General features: G+C 45.2%; 2 protein-coding genes and 1 long non-coding RNA gene across 11 annotated transcripts in view; 1 reads left to right on the top strand and 2 right to left on the bottom strand.

Annotated features, from left to right (window-relative positions):
• TBX4 (T-box transcription factor 4) overlaps nt 1-7,566 on the top strand; it is a 35,934-nt gene extending 28,368 nt beyond the window's left edge. The window contains exons 7-9 of one of the 2 annotated variants that reach the window (XM_086860045.1): nt 2,513-2,601; nt 2,935-3,176; nt 4,418-7,566. In XM_086860045.1, coding sequence (XP_086716171.1) covers nt 2,513-2,601; nt 2,935-3,176; nt 4,418-5,034 — 948 coding nt within the window. In that variant the 3' untranslated portion in view covers nt 5,035-7,566. The remainder of the gene's footprint in view (nt 1-2,512; nt 2,602-2,934; nt 3,177-4,417) is intronic. The other variant, XM_086860044.1, reaches the window with a different exon arrangement.
• Nucleotides 9-4,914, bottom strand: LOC147649637 (uncharacterized). The gene is made up of 2 exons (XR_015278624.1): nt 4,459-4,914; nt 9-3,163 (listed from the first exon to the last, which is right to left on the bottom strand). It is a non-coding gene; the product is annotated as an uncharacterized LOC147649637 (long non-coding RNA).
• Nucleotides 7,567-16,595: 9,029 nt separating the features above from the next.
• BRIP1 (BRCA1 interacting DNA helicase 1) overlaps nt 16,596-20,446 on the bottom strand; it is a 94,062-nt gene continuing 90,211 nt past the window's right edge. For 3 of the 8 annotated variants that reach the window (XR_015278614.1, XM_023939360.2, XM_023939359.2), the window contains one exon: nt 16,596-18,756. Coding sequence is in view for 2 of the 8 variants with exons in the window: in XM_023939360.2 (XP_023795128.2) it covers nt 18,664-18,756 (93 nt within the window). In the remaining 6 variants the exon portion in view is untranslated. The remainder of the gene's footprint in view (nt 18,757-20,446) is intronic. The other 5 variants (XR_015278617.1, XR_015278621.1, XR_015278615.1 and 2 more) reach the window with 3 other exon arrangements.

Below are 20,446 nucleotides of genomic sequence, written 5' to 3'. Positions count from 1 at the left end.
TAGGCAGCTTTTGGGGCTACAAATGCTTTATTTCTGGCCAGGAACTTTGTGAGAGAATCTTCCTGTTCTGCTGCTTTAAAGGACAAGTTTCCATCCTGGCTGTAAGCACGAGGGATGAGCCAGGACACAGCAGGGATGTTGTTGGTAACAATATTTTGGCAAAGCCTGGGCTCGCCTGACTCACTGTGCTCATAGAGCTGAGATGTCATTCAAACAGCAAGGCACATCTAATAATGACCACTAAAGCTTGCTCATAAATCTGCAGTGACCAGTAATTACAGAATGTGTGTTTAGTGAGACAGATGAGGAATGTGCCCATAAAACGGGAGCTCAGAGCTGCCTCTGCGGTTTGCACGTGGGTGCAGGAGGGGCTGGGGGTTGTGAAGTACAAAGGGCTCAGCTCTGGGTGGGTGTCAGGGACACCTGTGTGCTGCAGGGGCTGTTTGTGGTTTGAGGGTGGTGGTACCTGTGCCATGGGCAGAGTTCTGACTGAGGGTTGGATCCCAGCAGGACTGATAGCGGTGGGACAGTGAATTGTCACTTCCCTGTGTCACCTCACCAGGACAGGGACAGGGGAGAATGACTGCAGGGATGGAAAGGCTTCAGATTCTATCCTGCTACTGCTCTGCCTTTGCACAAGCTCCTGCTCCCAGGCATTTTCTTAATGGCAAAGTCCAATTGCTGTACAAGGAATAATTAATAATTTAATTGGAATTTTTAAAGTGCATCAAGATTCATAACTAAAGGTGCAGAGTGAGGTGGCACTGCCAGAGCCCTCCTGTCACCCTGAGTGTGAAACCTGCCATGTGTAACTGTACCCATTCCTTTCCTACACATTCATAGGAAAATCCTGCAGGAACAGGAACAAGTGTGAAATTCTTCCTCCCCAATAACCTGACCAGAGCTTTTCCTCCCAAGCAGGATGCCTGTGTGCCCTTTGATGCTTGAAGCATAGAGTCCTTGCAAAAATGTTGCAATTAGTGAGCCAGTTAAAGAGTCTCAAAGCAGAAACATGGATGTGGTATGGTCAGGCAGGGTGGGGGAAAAGGGCCCATTAGGATACTGAAGGTAGGAAAGTTGTAGCTGTTGTAAAATGACCAATTGCCCAAACATGGTTAACCAAAAAGATCCAAATGAGCTTATATTTAATACATATTTAAAATGTCTGCTGTCAATGGTGCCTTTCATCCCTAAAGTGCTCCATAAATTCCTCACTTGCAGTGTCACTGCTGTCCAGCTGTGCTGTGGGGGCTTATGGCTGGGGGGCAGCACAGGGTGGACCTGACAGATTTAGGGAAAATGTCCCATATCAGCCCAAATTCTTTAGTGAAAATCCTGTGAGGAGCCTCTGTGGTGCTGCCCAGCTCCTGGCCTGGGGTCTGCAGGCTGGGGGGATGGAATGGCCACTGCCCTGAGCAGGGGACACAGGGCCCTGCAGCAGGTGACAGCAGGCAGAAGGTCTCACCGTGACCTCAGCGTGGCCTCGAGAAAATCTCAGCCTCAGAGGAACACCTGAATGGTTTTATTTATTCTCTTACACATCAACAATTAAAACTGTGGTCTGGGTTTCTTTTAGAAGAAACAAACTGAACTATTTTTAGCTCAGAAATCTCCTGCTCACAAGAAGTGTGGTTGTAAATAATTGTGTTCCTAAAGAAAAAAATGAGGAAGTTGAGGATAGAGGTTACCCCTGGCACAGGTCAGTGAGGAAGGTGTGTGCTCACCCCAAATCCCCTCCTGGGCTGCATGAGGCCAGGGGAAGGTGACAAGGAGGGACTGAAGCCCTGATCCTGCTCACATCAGAGGAAAACCACGATCACTAAATAACAAAATGAAATTAAGATGTACAAACCTGCTGTCAGGCTGTGGGTTTGGAAGGGTCCTGCGCTTCTTGTGGTTCATCAGCTGCTTGAGCTTCCCTGGAAGAGCTGGAGCCCTGGAGGCTGCTTAAATTCACATGTCACCACCTTCCCCTCCAGCACTGATAGCGGCCAGCTGTGTTCTCAGGAGTTTTTTTTGGTAAGGGATATTTTTCAACATTGCTAAAAGTGTAGCTGTTAGTAACAGCAGTGCTCATGCAAAACCATCCCAAAGCAGAACTGGCTGCTCTCCTCAGCATTAAAATGGGATACAGGGGGCTCAGGGCAGGGAGAGAGGCTGTGCAGGGATAAAACACTGTTTGAGCTGGGATGCTTTTCACAGAGTTAAAATGACTCAATGGTGGCCATAAAGGTGTATTAAATTGTTATGGGAATTAGGAAGAGCCACACCATGACAAGCAGGGGTCTCTAACATGGAACCATAAGAAACCTTTTAAATCAGACAAATAAATTCTCTCTATCAGGAGTCCAGAAAAAGAACACAGGGCCTAGAATAAGATCCAGGCTCTGCATTTCACAGGGCTCATCAAGACTGGGCCCCTCGAGACCCACCAGCTCAGCCCTTCTGCTGCTGCACTTTTGGTCTGATTTGCTTTCAAACACTTTATTCTTGGTGTTTTTTTCTTTTAAAGATAACCCAGCTGAAAATTGAAAACAACCCCTTTGCCAAGGGCTTTCGGGGCAGCGACGACAGCGACCTGCGCGTGGCGCGGCTCCAAAGGTACCTCCCTCCTCACCCTGCTCCTCACGGGCTGCAGCTCTTTGGAGAAGCAGCTGGAAGGTGCCAGAGCCACGGGGCACCGTGTTTCCTTGTGCCTGAATGCCACTGATATCCCTCAAAAGCCCTTCCTGTAACTCTGACACACTCGGTGCTGTCAGCTCTTGCCCACACCCAGAGGAGTGCAGTGAGTTCATCGTCTGAAGCAAAGGGTGGTGAAGTCATTGGCTGGAGATGCTCTGGGGGAGCCAAACCAATATTTCCTCATTCTGCTGATGAAATTCTGGTGATGCTGATCGCTGCCTAACCGGTCTTAATTTTTCTCACCTCTTTTAGCAAAGAATATCCAGTAATTTCCAAAAGCATCATGAGGCAGAGGTTGGTGTCCAGTCATGGCCAGCTGTCAGCAAAGCCAGATGTTAACCCACTCCATGGCAATCACCAGACCCTCCAGCATTATCAGTATGAGAATGGAGCTCACATGCAGTTTGCAGCTTCGGATACTCAAGATCTGCCACTCAACACCTTCACAGCACAGAGAGATTCAGGGCTCTTCTACCATTGTCTAAAAAGAAGAGGTAACTCGAGTTCACAGCTAGAAAAATATTACAGAAAATAAACCTGAGAGCGTGAGTTCAGTTTGGATTGGTCTCTGGGGCTTTGATCTTCAAAAATACCATTGTGGTTGGAGTGTTTTGGAGGGTCAGGAGGCAAGAGCTGCTGTTTGGGGAAGTTTTTAGTGGGTTTGTCCCATAGAAGGTAAATTCAGACTCTGAGACAGAGGTGAAACAATTAATTAGAACGTGTAATTCAAATGGCATAGAGCTTCAACGGGAAATTATCCATTGTTAGGATCAGCTGGAATAAAAATTGTTTGCAGGAGGCCATTAGCATTACAAAAATTCTACATTTTCCAAGGCAAAGCCATGAGCAATTCCCTCAATGTCTGCAGAGCAGTGGGACTGTGGGAGCTTGGTATGAGCAGCCCTTTCCTCTCATCCACTAATTCTCAATTTTAAGTGAGATGTGACTGCATTCTCTTCCTTTTAGTCCAGCATCAGATGAGATCATGGCATGTTTTAAGTTAAATGGAAAAATTTTGCACAGAAGAAAAAAATCCTTCTATTTGCATGTCTCACTGCCTGCTAATTTATTTAAGCTGGGAGAATCCTCTGATCATGGCTAAATGAAGAATCTAACAGCACCAGTAATGAGGGCTGCAAGGCAAATGTGTAATTTTAGCAGATGTTTAATATGCAGATGAATTCACTAATTCATCCAGAGAATATTCCTAATAAGTAACAGAAAGCTGCTGGGGAACAGGGCCAGGGTCCTGGCAGGAGGAGAGGGGCTGAGCAAAGCTGAGGAAGGGCTCCTGACTGGGAAAGGGCTCCTTTATCTGGAAATATTTCTGCAGCTTTTGACGTGAATATCTGGGAAATGTAGAGCCATTTTTGCAATGACAGGAAGGCAGGCTGTGATAAGACCCTTTAAGAGACTTCTTGAATTTGTCAGGAGGAGCCGTGCAGGAGTGTCAGGGCCCTCCGTTATCTGGAGGAACGTGGAGTAATCCCTGATGTGAGAAGAGACTCTCACTTAAGCTGACAAATGTCACCGGAGTGCTTTGAGGCCGGGGGGATTAGCCTGACATTTGCAGCACAATGTCTTTTTGATGTTGTACATTGTTTTCCCAAACTAAGATGGTTTAAGTGGATTAAGCCGAGAAAGGGCACCAGTTTAGCGAAATAATCGCGGCCTCCAAGGGGACTGCCCGGCCCCGGCTCCCAGCAGAATTCCTGAACGCCAATTTTTCTTGCAGAAAGCGCTCGGCACCTGGACCTGCCCTGCAAACGCTCCTACCTGGACGCCTCCTCCTCGGTGGGGGACGATCATTATTTCCGCTCGCCGCCGCCCTACGAGCAGCAGATGCTGAGCCCGTCCTACTGCGGGGAGGTGGCTCCCCGGGAGGCCTGCATGTACTCTGGCTCCGGCGCCGACATCGCCGCCGTCTCGGCCGTCGACGATTTGCCTCCTCCGCCGCCGCCGCTGAGCTGCAACATGTGGACTTCAGTCGCACCTTACACCGGCTACAGCGTGCAGACCATGGACACTGTCCCCTACCAGCCCTTCCCCGCTCACTTCCCCGCCGCCCCCATGATGCCGCGGCTCCCGGCCATGGCGGGCCAGGGCTCGCAGCCGCCGGGGAACGGCCCCTTCAGCGTGTACAACCAGCTGGGCCCGGGCCGGGAGCGCGGCCCCGCCTCGGCCTTCCCCAGGGAGAGGGGACACCCGGCCGTGTGCGAGAGGAAAGCGCCCTCCCCGCACCTGAACGCGGCCAACGAGTTCCTGTACTCGCAGAGCTTCTCGCTGTCCAGGGAGTCCTCGCTGCAGTACCATTCAGGGATGGGGACTGTGGAGAACTGGACCGACGGGTGACCCCCGGGCCACCGCGGCCTCACTGCTCCGGGACAGCTCAGTGTTGATACCTGTGGGTAACTTGCACTTGGGTGAGACACGTGTGCGTTTCCAGAGGGATTTGTGTGGGTGAGGAGCTCGAATCTTCGGGCACGCGGAGAATTCCACCGCCCGGCTCAGTGGGCTGGATCCATCGGGCTCTTAGTGACTCCCAAATAAATTCATTCTCGTGTCTTCATCCAGTAGAAACCATCTTCATGACTAACGAGTGACGTAGCTAGTCATGTTCTTTTGCTTGTAATGTTAAACATCCGTGAGCAAATTTTGGATATTTGGGAAAAAATATGAGCTTTACTTTTACGGTCCTTGGCTCATGAAGCCACAACTCCCGAAGCTCCGAGGGAAAAAGCCATTTGCTCGGTTGCATAGCTCAAGGACTGCCGTGGCAGCGCTTCTTTGGCCCTTTGGGTCCGGAGAGGTTCCTGGTTCCTCGGGCAGGGCGGGAGCGGCGGCAGCTCCGGGAGCTGCGGGGCCCGGGCACAGCGGAGAAGGCACCGATGCACAAATGTCTCTTCTTGCCCCCACAGCCACATCGCTCCTGGCTGTGGGAAGCGAAGATGTGAAGAGTTAAGCCCGAGGCCAAACAGCAAATTAACTGCAGCGTTAGGAACAGACCCAGTGTCTTCAGACTCCCATCCCTTGATTGAATCACATTTGCTTCTTGCAATATATTTATGAAGTTTAAGCTTAAAAGTCGCTAATACTTTCCAGAACCGATTTCTGTATTTGCTGGTCCTTGATTTCTTTCGTATTCAGCTGAAACGTGTCTTTTGTGCTATGTTCTTTTCTTTTGCAGCTAACTCAGATGGAATTGTTTCCAGCCTAAAGGAGGCCTGGAGGAATATTTTCCTAGTGGTGGGGTGAGGAGGGAAGAGCTCCCATGACCTGTCAGGCTTTACAGTGTACAAATATTTGTAGAACAGGTAAAATCTGTATCCAGTGTATTCGTTGCTCCTTTTGTTTACTGTGGAAGTGCCCGGGCTGATTCCTCCAGCGCTGGCTTTGCCCTGTGCACTGTCCCTGGGAGTTGTCAGGGGGTGGATTTGATGATCTTTTCCATCCTCAGTGGTTCTCTGTGGAGGCTGACACTGAGGGAGCAGAGGAATTCCTTCTGGGACAAAACTCCTGCTGCCCTCAGCCACAAAGATCCAGTGCAGTGTCCATCCAGTGCAGTCTGTCCAGTGCAGTGTCTGTCCAGTGCAGTGTCCATCCAGTGCAGTGTCCATCCAGTGCAGTGTCTGTCCAGTGCAGTCTGTCCAGTGCAGTGTCCATCCAGTGCAGTCTGTCCAGTGCAGTCTGTCCAGTGCAGTGTCCATCCAGTGCAGTGTCTGTCCAGTGCAGTGTCCAGTGCAGTGTCCATCCAGTGCAGTGTCTGTCCAGTGCAGTGTCCAGTGCAGTGTCCGTCCAGTGCAGTGTCCAGTGCAGTCTGTCCAGTGCAGTCTGTCCAGTGCAGTGTCCATCCAGTGCAGTGTCTGTCCAGTGCAGTCTGTCCAGTGCAGTGTCCGTCCAGTGCAGTGTCCAGTGCAGTCTGTCCAGTGCAGTGTCCATCCAGTGCAGTGTCCATCCAGTGCAGTCTGTCCAGTGCAGTCTGTCCAGTGCAGTGTCCGTCCAGTGCAGTGTCCATCCAGTGCAGTCTGTCCAGTGCAGTGTCTGTCCAGTGCAGTGTCCGTCCAGTGCAGTGTCCATCCAGTGCAGTGTCCATCCAGTGCAGTGTCCATCCAGTGCAGTCTGTCCAGTGCAGTCTGTCCAGTGCAGTGTCCGTCCTGCCGAGCTCCCGGGCGCTGCCCCGAGGGACGGTGGCACAGAGGCGATGCTGGAGTTTGGTTCCACTCAAGGGCACAATGGTCAAGCTTCAGTCATTGCTCAGTGGGTGTTTTTTATTTCCTCCCATTGCTTCCCCAATGGGCAAAAGCAAAAAGCTGAAATGCAGGTTTGGAGGTGGGGAGGTGCCTCTGTGTTTTGGTGAATCCATCCCAAGGAGGAGCCCGGCGGGTGAGGGGGCTGGGACACAGCCCCGAGGTCACTTTTCAACCAGGACAGTCCCCTGCACCCCCCCAGCACAATTCCTGTGTGACTGGTGGGGGTTTTGTAACCAGATTTTGGAAATCACTACAATTTTTGCATGCTGAATAGCTATTTATATACATATATATTTTATATATATATATATATATAAAATTATATATATCACAAATGCAGGCCACGTGTCCAGTTCAGCTTTGCTTTTGACAAATGAAATACTTAATAAAAATGAATGTTGCAAAGGGTTTTTTTTTTTTTTTTGGAAAGACATCTATTTAATTTTTTTTTTTTAATTACACACCTTTGATGTAAAAAGTAAGAATTGGTTAGACAAAAAAGCATATATACTACAGATAAATCTTTATTAGAAACCACATTAGATACAGGTGGTATGGAATTTTTAAATGTTTGTTACATAGCATGGACATTTTATTTTACATATCAGAACATAAAGTCATTTTACTACTACAAGCTGTCTCTGGGTGCATTTCAATAATTAGTATAAAAATGTTCCATGGTGAATTAAGATGCCTCGTCTCTCTTCTGTCTCCTGCTGCCTGACTACACCAACCTCACACTTCCTAAGGTCACTCCTGACCCTTTTTGCACCATCTCAAAGCTCCAGCATCGGGTTTTAGGTGCTCCTGGGTTTATTCGGGATGTTTGTGGTGTTTCAGGGCTCACAAGAATTGACCTGAGCAGCACTGATCTCGTTCCTGTGCCCGGCTGCAGCTCAGTTCCAGGGCCAGTGGTGAGGAGTTAAAGGTGGGAGGGGGGAGAGCTCTGGGGGTGTCACTGCCCAGGATTTGCAATGCTCAGCTCATTTCTCACCATGACACTGGATCAACACTGAACCAGACAAATGGAACCCAAAAATGAGTGGGGTCAGCGGCCCAGGCTGCAAAGGAAAATCTGCCTGGATCTTTTACAAAGGTGACCAACACAATAACAATGGCATTTTTTAATGAATAATCACTGCTGCTATTTTAAACCATTTTTCATGTACCTTCTGCTTGTCCATGCAATATTTATTGATTTAAAAAGTAATTCCTGTAAGACCAATCCCAGAACCTTTCAGTCAATGCAGGGAGTGTAGAGAAATCTCCATCATGTAATTAATGCAAGTTTTACCTGGCAGCCTTTGCAAAGGGCAGGGCCCAGGCTCTGTCCCACAGCAGCCACTGGAGCTGAGTGAGTGCCCTGGGAATCCCTGTGCCAAACAATGATCCTTTCCTTATAAAAATAGCACAGGATATTTATGAGTACAGGGCCTGATTGGGAAAGGCTGAGTTAGCATAAAAATGTGCAACATTTGGATATATGCTAATCTGGTCATTTGGGTTCCTTTTATAGTCACTGGAGAGAGATCAGACACTGAGATTAAATGGGATGAATCATTCTCCAGTGACGATCTTTTTCCACTCAGAGGAATCCAGTTCAGCCACTTAGAGCAGATTTCCCATTTCCAAATGGCTAAAAATTCATATTAGTAGGATCCCCCTCCTGTGTGACTTTGACAAAAACATTGAGACATCATTGAATTATTTACATTACAAATCCCACTCGAGCTGAGCACAGGCTAAAAACACCCAACTGGCTGTATTAATTTATGGGATGGAAACAGGTTGTTCTTTTTTAGTTTGCTTTATGTTTTCATTGCAAGATTTCTAACCTGGCTAAGTGTCCAGTCCCAATCCCAGGCTCCCAGGTGAGGCACCCAGGTTCCATTTGATTTCTCCTGCTTTTCTTCCCACCTGGAAAGGCTTGGCAGGTGCTGATCCTGACTGAGATCCTGGTTGAGCAGGATCATTCCCAGGGATGAAGCAGAGCTCAGCGATCCTGAGTGTCCTGGAGGATTTGCTCTGTTTGTTTTTCAAATCAGAAACACTAAACTGGGGACATGACTAAAAAAAAAAATCCCAACAACCTGCACAGCTTTAAAAGAGATCAAGTGTGCTTACTGTGTCCCAGTTTGATTTACTACAGTTTAAACAGCTTTTAATTCTCAAGAATGTGGAGGTTCATGTGTGTGGAGGCTTTTCCAGCCCTGGAGTTGCAGCGGGAATGGCAATCCAAGCTCAGGGAAACCAGGCCCATTTCAAATCAGATTAAAGCAAAAATTAGCAAGTGAGAAAAACCTGAATACACACGAGGACTGTTTTCCATTGATGTGCTCTAATCTGTACTAAAAAGCCCAGGGAATTTTTTTAATTCTGTTTTTCTTTAAGGTAGATGTCCAAATTCAATCTTGGCTCAGGCAGGCTCAGTTCCACCGAGCCCAGCAGCTCTCGGTGCCAGACTGAGCCTGGACTTCCCTCTAAATAGAACAAATATTTGTATCAGCTTGCTGAGAATGTGAGTAATAGGAATATTTGCCAAAATTTAAACAAGCTAAACTTCAGTCCTGCCAAAAGCCCCACCATTCAATTTGGCATCACTGGCAGCTCACCGGCTCAAGAGGGGCCTAAGTCTGGAAGAGCTGGGGTGTTTTTGGCAAACATGAATTTATTTTTCTCTCTCTCCACATTTTGGAAAATTTGTGCCTCTCTGTATTAATTTATGATGTCATTAAATAATTCTTTTTGCAGCTTGTATAGAAAGAATGTCTCTTTTGAAGATGAGAACTCCCCTGAGGATGGTTATAGTGAAAAATTCCAGCCAGAGGGAAAAAAAAGCCCTCCTCTCTCTTTGGCCACTCATGTTTCTGCAGTAGTGCTTAAACAGCAAAAAAATCAATAATATTTTAATTTAAGGACCTGCTCCAAGGAGGTGCCATGCACTTGACTGGGACAAGAGGCAGCGTAAATTCAGTGTGATTAGAGGGGTTTTATTCCTGTGATAGCAGCTGGGAGGGAAATCATGAGCCTGTGACTTGCTGGTAGAAAACATCACGTTTTGAACTCATTTGCTCTCTGCAAAGAACAGGATCAAGATTAAAAATTAAAGAAAAGAAAATCTTGGGAGTGGTACAAGCAAAGCACGAAGCCCTGTCCAACATGACCCTCATTTAATGTGCAAACACTGCCATGAGAGAAATGCCTATAAAACCCTGGGGTTTAGGTGGTGGTTTCATCCCAAGGTTCCCAGCCCCTCCTTGCACCAGCACTGGGCAGGACAGCCCAGTTAAATTAAACCAGTAAAACCAAACCAGTTAAATTAAACCAGTTAAATCAAACCAGTTTAATTAAACCAGAATTCAATTTAATCCTGGCATGGGCTGCTCAGCCTCACTGGGAAATGATTGGGAAAGGTGATGCCCCTGGGGTTTTGTGCCACCCTGCTGGGTGTTTGTGGCCCCCAAGCCCCCATTCCTGCCAGGAAGATCCTTTGTCCTGGTCGTGGCCAGCAAATGTTCCTGTCTGAGCACTTTTGGGAATGCCAGCTCAGATGTCCCAGTGGATTTACACCGAGTTGCAGCAAGAAGCCTCCAGGATGGGAATTGCCCTTTTGAGCCCCAGCCCACCTTTGGAAGCAGGTCCTGAGAGAAGCTAATAAAAAACTAGATTAATTAGTGCAAAGTGTTAATAATACTGATTCAATTAAATCAGGATAATTGCAGTTTTTGTTAATTAGAAACTTGCTTAATAAAAGGAAAGCAAACCCCACTGGAATGAAAAGAGGAGGAATAGCCACAACAGGTCACAAGGCTCTTGTTCCACTGCAAAACACTGATGGGGAAGAGGTTTGGAGGAATATTTGGCAAATGCCAACATTTTTCATCTGTTTTTTTATTTTTCCTGTTGTTGTTGTCATTCTCCTTTGCTCTCAGCAAACATTGTTTTTTTGGCTTTGAACCATACATTGCTGCAGTTTCGAGGAACATTTTCAGCAGGGTTGTATTTACAAACTGGTGGAAAGTTGACTTTTTAATAAGAAAAATTAGGTGGAATGTCAGCACCGTCTACTTGGGCAGCAAGGGCTTCAACAGTCCTGAAAGACAAAATTAAACAAATGTATCTTCTAGTTGGGAGGTTCACACTGATCACAGGACACTGGGCCAGATTTGTGTCCTAACGCTCAGCCCTGCCAGCAGGGACGGACACATCCTCCAACATCGACTGCAGAACAACATGTACAGAGAACAATTCCTTACGTCAGGCAGGCAGCGATGCCTGCTGCAGTTCAGCAGAGATGAAAAGAGATGTTTTTGTGTTTTCATGCCAAAATCCTAAGGCTCAGTCCTATTTCTGTTGAAGTCAATAGGAAAACTTTTATAGACTTCAGTGTAGCAGGACCAGCCCTTTAACGTTCCCCTCACCAAGCCCAGCCTGCAGCCTTGGCTGTGCAGTGCAGCTCAGGAATGAGCCACAGAGTGTTTGAGTTTGATGGATGACACAGCCACACTGAAAACTGCAGTTTACTCATGCCCAGGGTATCTGAGCAGCTACTGAGACAATCACAAAAGTCTGAATCTAATGTTGTATTTAATATCAGCTGTGAAACTAATACACGAAAGGAGAGCTGAAAATTGAATGGTATTGATCATCCCCTCTAAATGCAAAAGCTCATTTTAGCCTGAAACTTTGGAGCAGATTGCCCTGGCCATGAGGAATCAATCACGGGACATCCTGGAAAGGTGATGAACTTGCCTGGTGCGTCAGAGTAATGGGAAGCAGTCAGTGTGCAGGGGCTGGAGGGGACAGCTCCTGAGCTGTGCAGGGCAGGGATGGCAGTGGGGACAGGGAATCCTTTCCATTTCCAGTCAAAAATCAAAGTAACCACAGTGCCTCACACATCTTTGGGTGAGGATTTGGTCTAAACCTTACTCGTGAGAACAGCGAAGGTGATGAAGAGTAAAAGGATTTTATCCAACTAAAAATTCTGCTTGAAACGAGTCTGTTCTTCCTTCTCATCTTCCTGACTACACAGCCAGTTCAAAGCGTGGAGAGATCCCCTCACTCCCCCTCACCCTTCCCTTGGCACCATTTATCATTCTGAAGGAGACAGCTCAGGGGCAGGGAAAGCTTCCACTGGGATTTCTGTCCAGGATCACAGCGCAGGCCTGGATTTACACCCAGCATTAGAATTGAGCACATGCCTGCAGCCCCTGCACCTTTCCCCACCAGGAACAGGTAAGGAGGAAGGGATTTTAACTCTGGCTAAATGCTGCCCAAGCTCTCAGGCCTGGGAGGGGAAAACAAACATTGTCCTTTCAGACATCCAGAACATCCAGTGAGGGCTGGAGTACCGATATCCCTGTGGAGGCACTGACCATCCTCCCTGGAGTGACCCAGAAATTTGGGAGCAGCAGAGCCATTAAATGCAGAATGAGAAAATCAAAAAGCTCTGAGAATTCAGGGGAGCAGGAACTGGGTGAGCAGCACTGTGAGCTCACTGTGTTCAGTGCCTGCTGCACGCACAGCCCCCTCTCCTCTCCTCTCCTCCCACCCAATGCTGGGCTCAGCATGCAAAGAAGTCTCTATAAGGTCTCTTTTAGACCAACTACAACTGAAAATCAGCAGATGTGAAGCTGAACCCCCACACTTACCTGTATTCCTCCTAGGTGGGAGAAAACAGCTTCCACTGCAGGTTATGGACCCCGTGAAATTCAGGATTTACAAATGCTCCTACCCTCAGCCATGAGCCAGCCCTTAGTGGATGATTTGTTTGTCTCATGCACAAGGCAGAAATAACACCCCCTCACCTCTGGGAAGTAGCTAATTAGATTGTCCCAAAATCAGTTTTCATCCTATTAACAGCAAAAGGAGAAGCAGGAGGTCAGGGAGCAGGAATTTAATACAGGGAAAACATGAGCTGGAAAACTTAAAGGAGAGAAAGGGAGAAAAAATAAAAATAAAATAATATAAATGCTCGTTTCTTGCCAAAGAGCAAAAGCAACAGGCAAAGGAGTTGCAGTGTTGGATGAATTAGGAGTTATCAATAATATGGAGAGGTTGAGGTTGTTCTGTTCACCTCTTTTTGCTGCTTCTCTTCTCATCATACAGAGAGAACTGTGGATAACACAGCCATGCTTCTCACAGCTCAAAAAACAGTTCTCTGAAAATGTGCAAAAAAGGAGAAAAGTGTCTTTTATCCTATCTAAGACAGACTAAACATCCCCTTCCTCCTGGGATCTCTTATTACTCCTTTGGTTACATTTCAGGTACTCAGGCCAGTCCTGATCATCACATTGATCTTAATAAAAAAATCCCATTAATTTCCAAAGGACAGGATATTCTCCTTCCACAGGTACTGTATGGCCCTTCCTGACAGGCTACAATTGCAATAATTCCTTACTTGGCTCCACCACCGCATTCAGATGTTTCCTTGGAAATTCTTTGTTCCTTTCTGTTGTTTCTTCCTGGGGGTTGAGATCCTTCGTGGGGCAATGGTTCCTTGAATTTGTTTTCCACAGCTGAGCTTCTCTTGTGTCCTTCCCAGTTTTCCTTTCCATAGATACTGCAGTGCCCCATTTCAATGAATCATGCTTTCTTCTAATAAAATATTATTTGAGTCTGATGCCAAAGGCCAGATTTCCATAAAAGAGATTCAGAATGAGTAATAAGCACAGCAAAAATTATTTTTATTCTTCTGCGTTTCCCTCCCCACTCTCATTCTTGGGGGTCAGGGACTCTTTAGAAGACCAGTGGTATTAGAACTGATATTTTATATTTAGTTTTAAGAGCTGCCTTTTCTGCTGACCCATCAGTTACGTATTGAGGTGTTTCCACCTTCCTCCAGCTCCTGAGCAGGGCCATCAGGAGCCAGTTTTGTTCTTGATTAACAAAATATCTCTTATTCCTCTGACCTTTCTCACCCCAGCTCCTACAGCCAGGAGCCAGAGGCAGCTGCCAAGGCTCAGGACAGAGCAGCCCCAGGGGAAAAGACTTTTCCCCAAGGGAAATCTCCTGCTTATCCCTCTCAGCCTCCCACTCCCCTCTTGGCAGGGTGAAGACCCAACAGGAAAGCGCTGGAGCCAACATTTGGGACATTTACAAGGCAGAGCAAGGCTGAGCCAGCCCCCCTGGCAGCAGGGACGGAGCCTGGAATGAGGGCTTTGGTTCCTGCCTGTGGATAAGCACTGCCCAAACTGCAGCAGGAGGATGGAAGTCAGCAGAGAGCACACTCCAGCTTGTAAATTCACCCAAACTTAACAACAGGGATACACAGAGGAGTTGCTGGGTAGGAGCCACGTAACCACAACTCCTCTGTCCTCTGCACACTGAGGACTCTTCTGCTTTGGGTATTTGTTGCCAAACTGGCAACATCTTCAGCTCTTCAAGGTATCAGCGATGCTTTTCATGTGTTGGTACCATGCCCTGAGCAGGGAACAACTGGGAATTGCCAGTGTAAAGTGATAGTAAAGGCTGTCCTCACATTTCATTTAATAGGGTACATTCCTTTTTGTAATATTGCTGAAAGTCCCTCAAATATAAGTGAAATAAAAACTGTTCTTTTACTTACTGCTAATAACAGCCAGTCGTGCTGTCCTTGAGAGCCACATATAAAAACAGTCAAGAAATATTTTCAAATGGTAAAATACTGCACTTTAAACGAGACTTCTGGAGATGTTACCTAAATTAGCCTCGTTCAAATGCCTTTGTGATATTTAATCATAATCATAAAAGTCAGAGTGCTTTTGCCTTTCCATCAGAAACCAGCCTTATATGTTTTGCTAGTCCCAGCTCTGCACTGGCTGGGTGTCGTGGTGTATAATTTCATAGACACAAAGACACTTCACTACCATAGCTCTCATTATTAAACAATATATTTTAATTGTCACCACCTTTCTCATATAGACATGGGCCAAATCTGCCCTTATTGGCTTCAACTGAGCTCCACAAGGGATGAATTTGGCTCAATATATATAAAAATACAGCAAGTTGAGTAATAAAAAGAAATGTTTGGGTTTCTTTTTTTATAGCAGACGGGGTTTTTTTTTTTGCTCTACGAACACACATGCCTGGCCAGTAAAATCCCCTGATAAAGGACTAAAGTGTTTAAGACTTCATATGCAGAATAGCCCATGGTGTTTAATTACAATAGCAAAGATGCCATGCTATAAAAGACTTTCTTACCTGGAGAAGGGATCCATGCTCTCCAATGAAGCTTAATTACCCAGGACATGCTGAGTTTTCCCCTCTGGCAATAACCTCTAACACCAATAACTCCGCTGGTTCTTTTGACATCTGAATAGTTGAATATTGTTAATTTTTGCTCTAATTTCCTTATTTGGGTTACAGCTTTCCAGTGGTTTGCTTCTGATGAAAGTATTGAGAATTAGAAGAGCTTCATTCCTGGGACATTCCTCTTCCTTTCTTCCACTTTTCCCTTGGAATTTCGCTCTCTCAGCCTGCTCTGGCACTCCTGCTCCCCCATCTCCTTCCCAGCATACTTGGCTCCAGATGGAGATTTATGCATTTCCCCTCCTGTGATCCTTTCCTGCTCCACCAGCAAAGGTTTCAGCTTCATCCCAGGCCCAGAAGATGCAAATTTCTGCAGAATGAATTTACTTTAGTCTTTAAAGGAAAAGCTTTACCTGGCTGCCAAGCACTCCCAGTCATTGGTTTCACAGCTCTCACACACAAACACGGGGCACAGCACAGGAAAAATCCCCATCCAACTGATATTATTGTGGGGAAACGGAATCTTTGTTATTTATTGAGTTATATCAGATTTACAGCTCACATTTCTGCCCAACTTTTATTGATTCATAAAGAGAAGATTCCGTTTTTACCTGGAAAAGGCTGCTTTTTGTGGGGAGGGGAGGAAAGCTCTCCCTTGGAAAGCACTGGGATCTTGAGCCATGATTTAGAACCATCACCTGCATGATCCTCCTCATCCTCACTCCTGCATCCTCGCCTTTTGATGGAGCCAATTTCCTGCGTGCATGTGAAAGCCTGTGGCTGCAGCCTGGAACAATCCTACCTCAGTGCTTCCCTTCTGTTGTTGATCCTTTAATTTCCTCCAGCTGACTCCTGCAGGGGACTCACAGTTTTATGCTGCTCTTTTGGACTAATCATTTACAACTGACTTGAAAAAAACAACCAAATCCCTTCTGTGTTGCTACTGCTCGATGGAAGGGTCACTAATTGGGATGTACTTCCAGCTAAAAGGCAACACAGGCTTAACAGCAATACACAGCAACCTGAAAATTCTGCCCAAAGCTTTCTAACCAGACCAGTTATTTAGAATTTTACTCCAAAAATTAGGGTTGCAATCCATAAAATTCCTCTGCAGTGCAGATTTTCACACTTTGAAAAGCCAGGTGAGCAGAGAGTCAGATAAAACTGATTAATGGATGAAATCACAGCCAAGATCTGATGGCTGGGAATGTTACACACGGGGCTCTTATCATGGGCACAGTTCTGGCTATGGAAAATACAACACTGAAAAGTATCTGCAATTACAGATTACAGAAAGGCACAAACTGGATTGGAAGTTTAAAACCATGAGCCTTAGGGGGAACTGTTACCTAATGACAAAACAGGAAATGAGATGAAATACAGAAGGGACATACATTAATTTCTCTGAATTATTGATGTTTGTGGTCTGTAAAATGGAGATCAAAACAGTAATTTTATTATGTAAGAAAACCAGTATCCATTTAAGGTTATTTTAGTAAAAAAATGTATTAAATTCCAACTTAAAGCTGTGAATCTGATGCCCAACTCTTGGGCAACAGCCTTATTAATTTATTTTATCATGTTAATTATGTAATCAAATACATTCCAAATACATTTTTTAATAGTGTAGCTTTTCTGAGCTGTGCTGATAACAACCATCACAACAGTTATGACTTAAACACACAGACATGAATGATGAGTTATTATCATTCTTTTTGTATTTCTGTGCATTACAGGTGATAAAGTTGTTCTCGAAGAATTATTTTATTGCATTCAAGGGTAAATTTATACAACAGTTTGATGCATTTTACACACCAGCAACCACTACAAATTATTGCTAAACCTTTAAATGAATACGAGCACATTACTTGAAGTGAAAACAAGCCCACAGCAGATTTTCAAGACCAGAAATGGTGTTTGCAGCTATTTCTGGCTCTATCAGCCAGTCAGAAAATCAGTAAATTCAACCTTTCACATGCTCATGATAAAAACCTGAGATTTGATTAAAAAATATTTTGGCATCATAAACCAAGTGTATTCCAAGCTACTTTAGGCTTCAGAAAGGACTTTAAGGGACAGAAAGAAAATTTTTGGGGACGGAAAGGAGATTCTAGGGAACAGAACGGTGATTTTAGGGGACAGAAAGGAGACTTTAGGAGACAGAAAAGACACTTTAGGTGATGGAAAGGAGACTTTAGGGGACAGAAAGGAGGTTTTAGGGGACAGAAAGGAGATTTTAAGGGATGGAAAGGAGACTTTAGGGGACAGAAAGGAGACTTAAGGAGACAGAAAGGAAATTTTAGGGCATGGAAAGGAGACTTTAGAGGTCAGAAAAGAGATTTTAGGGGACAGAAAGGAGATTTTAGGAGATGGAAAGAAGACTTTAGGGGACAGAAAGGAGACTTTAGAGGTCAGAAAGGAGATTTTAGGGGACAGAAAGGAGGAGCTGGAAGGGCTGGAGGATGGTTTAGGGGTTGGCTGTGCATGGCAGGAGCAGCACGAGCGCAGCCGATTTATGCGCTGCTAATTCCTCCCTCAGACGATCAGCCTTAGCCTGGTCTGATTTCAGCAGGAAAATCTCTGCATGGAGATCAACACTGCTCTCAGGCATAAGATCCTAATTATTTGAAAGGCATTTGTTTTCATAGGTTTTTTTTTTATGTGTCCAAGTCGATGGCATTTTAATGCCTTATTAAAAGGTTGTTTTACAGCAGCCCGTCTGTTCGCTCGCGGTGCCCATGGCTGTGCTTTGTGCTGCAGGATTTCACCTTCCTCGCTGGCCACAGAAATATTTTCCAAATTCCCTTTAAAAGTGGTGGATATTTCCTAAGAGAAATAGTGGGAGGTTTTTTACCTGCTCTAGTTTGCTGTTGATAGGGGAGATGGGACGTGGATCTATGTCCCTCTGTTTGTGGCCTGTGTGCAAAAAGGGTTTGTGCTCATTAAAGGATATTCTTGCTAGCTCAGTTTTATAGGGCTTTTTTAGTTACATAAACAAATGGAAATGTTTTCTTTAATTCAGTTGAAATCACAGCAAGACAAAATATGCCAATGCTCCCCTATCATGTTTTCAGCCCAGACATTGCCATGTGGGGTCCCTAAATGCACAATAAATTAAAAAATGAGGCAATTCAAACCTGGAATAAAATGGAATTGATGAGAAGTTTTTATATTAAATTACTTTGAAGGGTAGGTAAGGTAAACAAACATTCAAAAGTGAAAAGGAAGATAAAATCACATTTACCAGCATTCAGAAAATCCCAGTGAAATATTTCTTTTAAACATGTGGTGAAGCCTTTGCTTTGTTGCAGTCAAATGGCAGAACCCCCACGGAGCTCAGTGGGGCCAGAATTTTGTACCCAGGTAGCTCCTTCCCATCCCTCACACACAAATATTGTGCTGAACACCAGCTTGGTTGGGGTTGGCATTAAATAATTAAAGTCCTTTACTCATCTGTCTTATTAGTCCTGATGAACACATGGCATGGATCAGCAAAACTCTTCTAAGATAAAATATAATCTAAATTGCCTGGTTTCAGTTCTGGAGGGTTCTGTAGCAGCAAGCAATAATGAACAGACGAGGGAAGCAGCCAGACCTACAAAAGAAATAGTATTTTAAAAGGACTGTACTTAAGGGGGAAAAAAAAGGGTTTGCCTTTGTACATAAAGAGCTCTATTCATTAAAAGAAGTTTTTACAAATGTGGTTATTTCAAATAGTCAAAAAGTGTGAAATACACTTAAAATGAGTAAAATTTGTGGGTTTTCCTATGGGTTAAATATGTGCCATACTAATAAAGCTCTCCTCACACCTCTTCCTAGCTCAGAGTCTTTGGCCTCATTCTGCAAGATGTTTTGAATTGAGGGAGCTCAGCACTCCCCTGGAATGGACCATTGGCCCTGCAAGGAGCAGCTCTGGAAAGACTGGAAGGGATCCTGAAGGGATCTGTGAGGCACAGAGTGGTGCCCACGACACACAGGGTGAGCTCCTGGACAGGGTGAGCTCCAGGAGCAAAGGGGAAATCAGAACAGACACCAACCCACACAAATCAGAAACATCCAGCAACCTCAAACCTTCTTCCAGGCAGCCTCCAGCAGGTCCAATTTTATAACAAAAATTGCCTGAATTCTGTGTAAGTGCTCAGAGCTCGTGTCACTGCAGAGTCCAAGCACCTCTCAGATACCTAAATAAATATATACACACACATATATGGGGGCCAGTGATTCAGAGACCCCAACATCAGGCACATCTCACTCCTGAGTCTGCTGTTTAATGACAATGTGCTGCTTTCTGCACGAGAGTCTCCCACATCCATGCTCTCCTTCCCATTCCTGTATTTAAAACATACCTGGCACTTACACTGTATAAAAACCACACCAACATCTTATACATGAAAGAAAAAAAAAAAAATCTCTGTCTCAGGTTTCATGAAAGGTGCCCCTGTGATGTAGGTCAGCATTCCTGGATAACCCAGAGGAACCTAGCAGGACCACAGATTTACATGGGAGCTCATTCAACAGAGGGTTTATAAAATGATAAAAATCTTCACAGGACTGATTTCCCAGTGTTTCACCTTCCTCACTGTTGGAAGAAAGCTTCCAACAGCTTTAAAATGTAACAAAGGTGTTAAAATCTGATTATTTATAAGTACCCAATTTCCAAGCTTTTGTTCTTGCAGTTTTCAGCCACCAGTGATGTGCAGAAGTTGAAATATCAGTGTTTAACATAAATGTGTTTAAACCCATTTCCCCTCAGTTCTGTAACTCTGGTATCTGTTGCTGCCCATGTCAGTGAGACACCTGAAATGTGTCATGACATCTCCAGGGTGGTTTAGGTACAGAAAAATCAGATATTTTTGGAAGCATGGCTTAGATACAAAACTTTAAAAGCTGAATCTCTGCTGTAGCAAAATCCCCTCCAATTTTCATAGCACTTGGTTAAATGTAGCAAGAAAATTATCAGTTCACATGCATCAACCCCAGGGATCATAATGATATTTTATATATGAATATGGATAAAACACATATGTTCCAGCCACATGATATTGTAACAGTCTTCACTAAGGTACAGATTTCCTTCACTCCATCCAACAGCAGAGATGGGGAATTTAATAGCAGAATAATCATCCTGAACGCTAACAAATGAATAAATCTTAATTTATTGCTGCATATTTATGTCAGGAGAGACTAATGGAGGATAGAGCCACGTGTTTCCTCAACACAATTGTGCTGTTTAACAAAGCCCACAGCAGGAATCCCAGAGCAGGAGCTGATGTTTCATCCATGGC

Source organism: Cyanistes caeruleus, chromosome 21 (assembly GCF_971803275.1).
Source record: "Cyanistes caeruleus chromosome 21, bCyaCae1.hap1.1, whole genome shotgun sequence".
Lineage (NCBI taxonomy): Eukaryota > Metazoa > Chordata > Aves > Passeriformes > Paridae > Cyanistes > Cyanistes caeruleus.
Note: the sequence above shows the minus strand (reverse complement) of the source record. Positions and strands in the feature narration are given on the sequence as shown.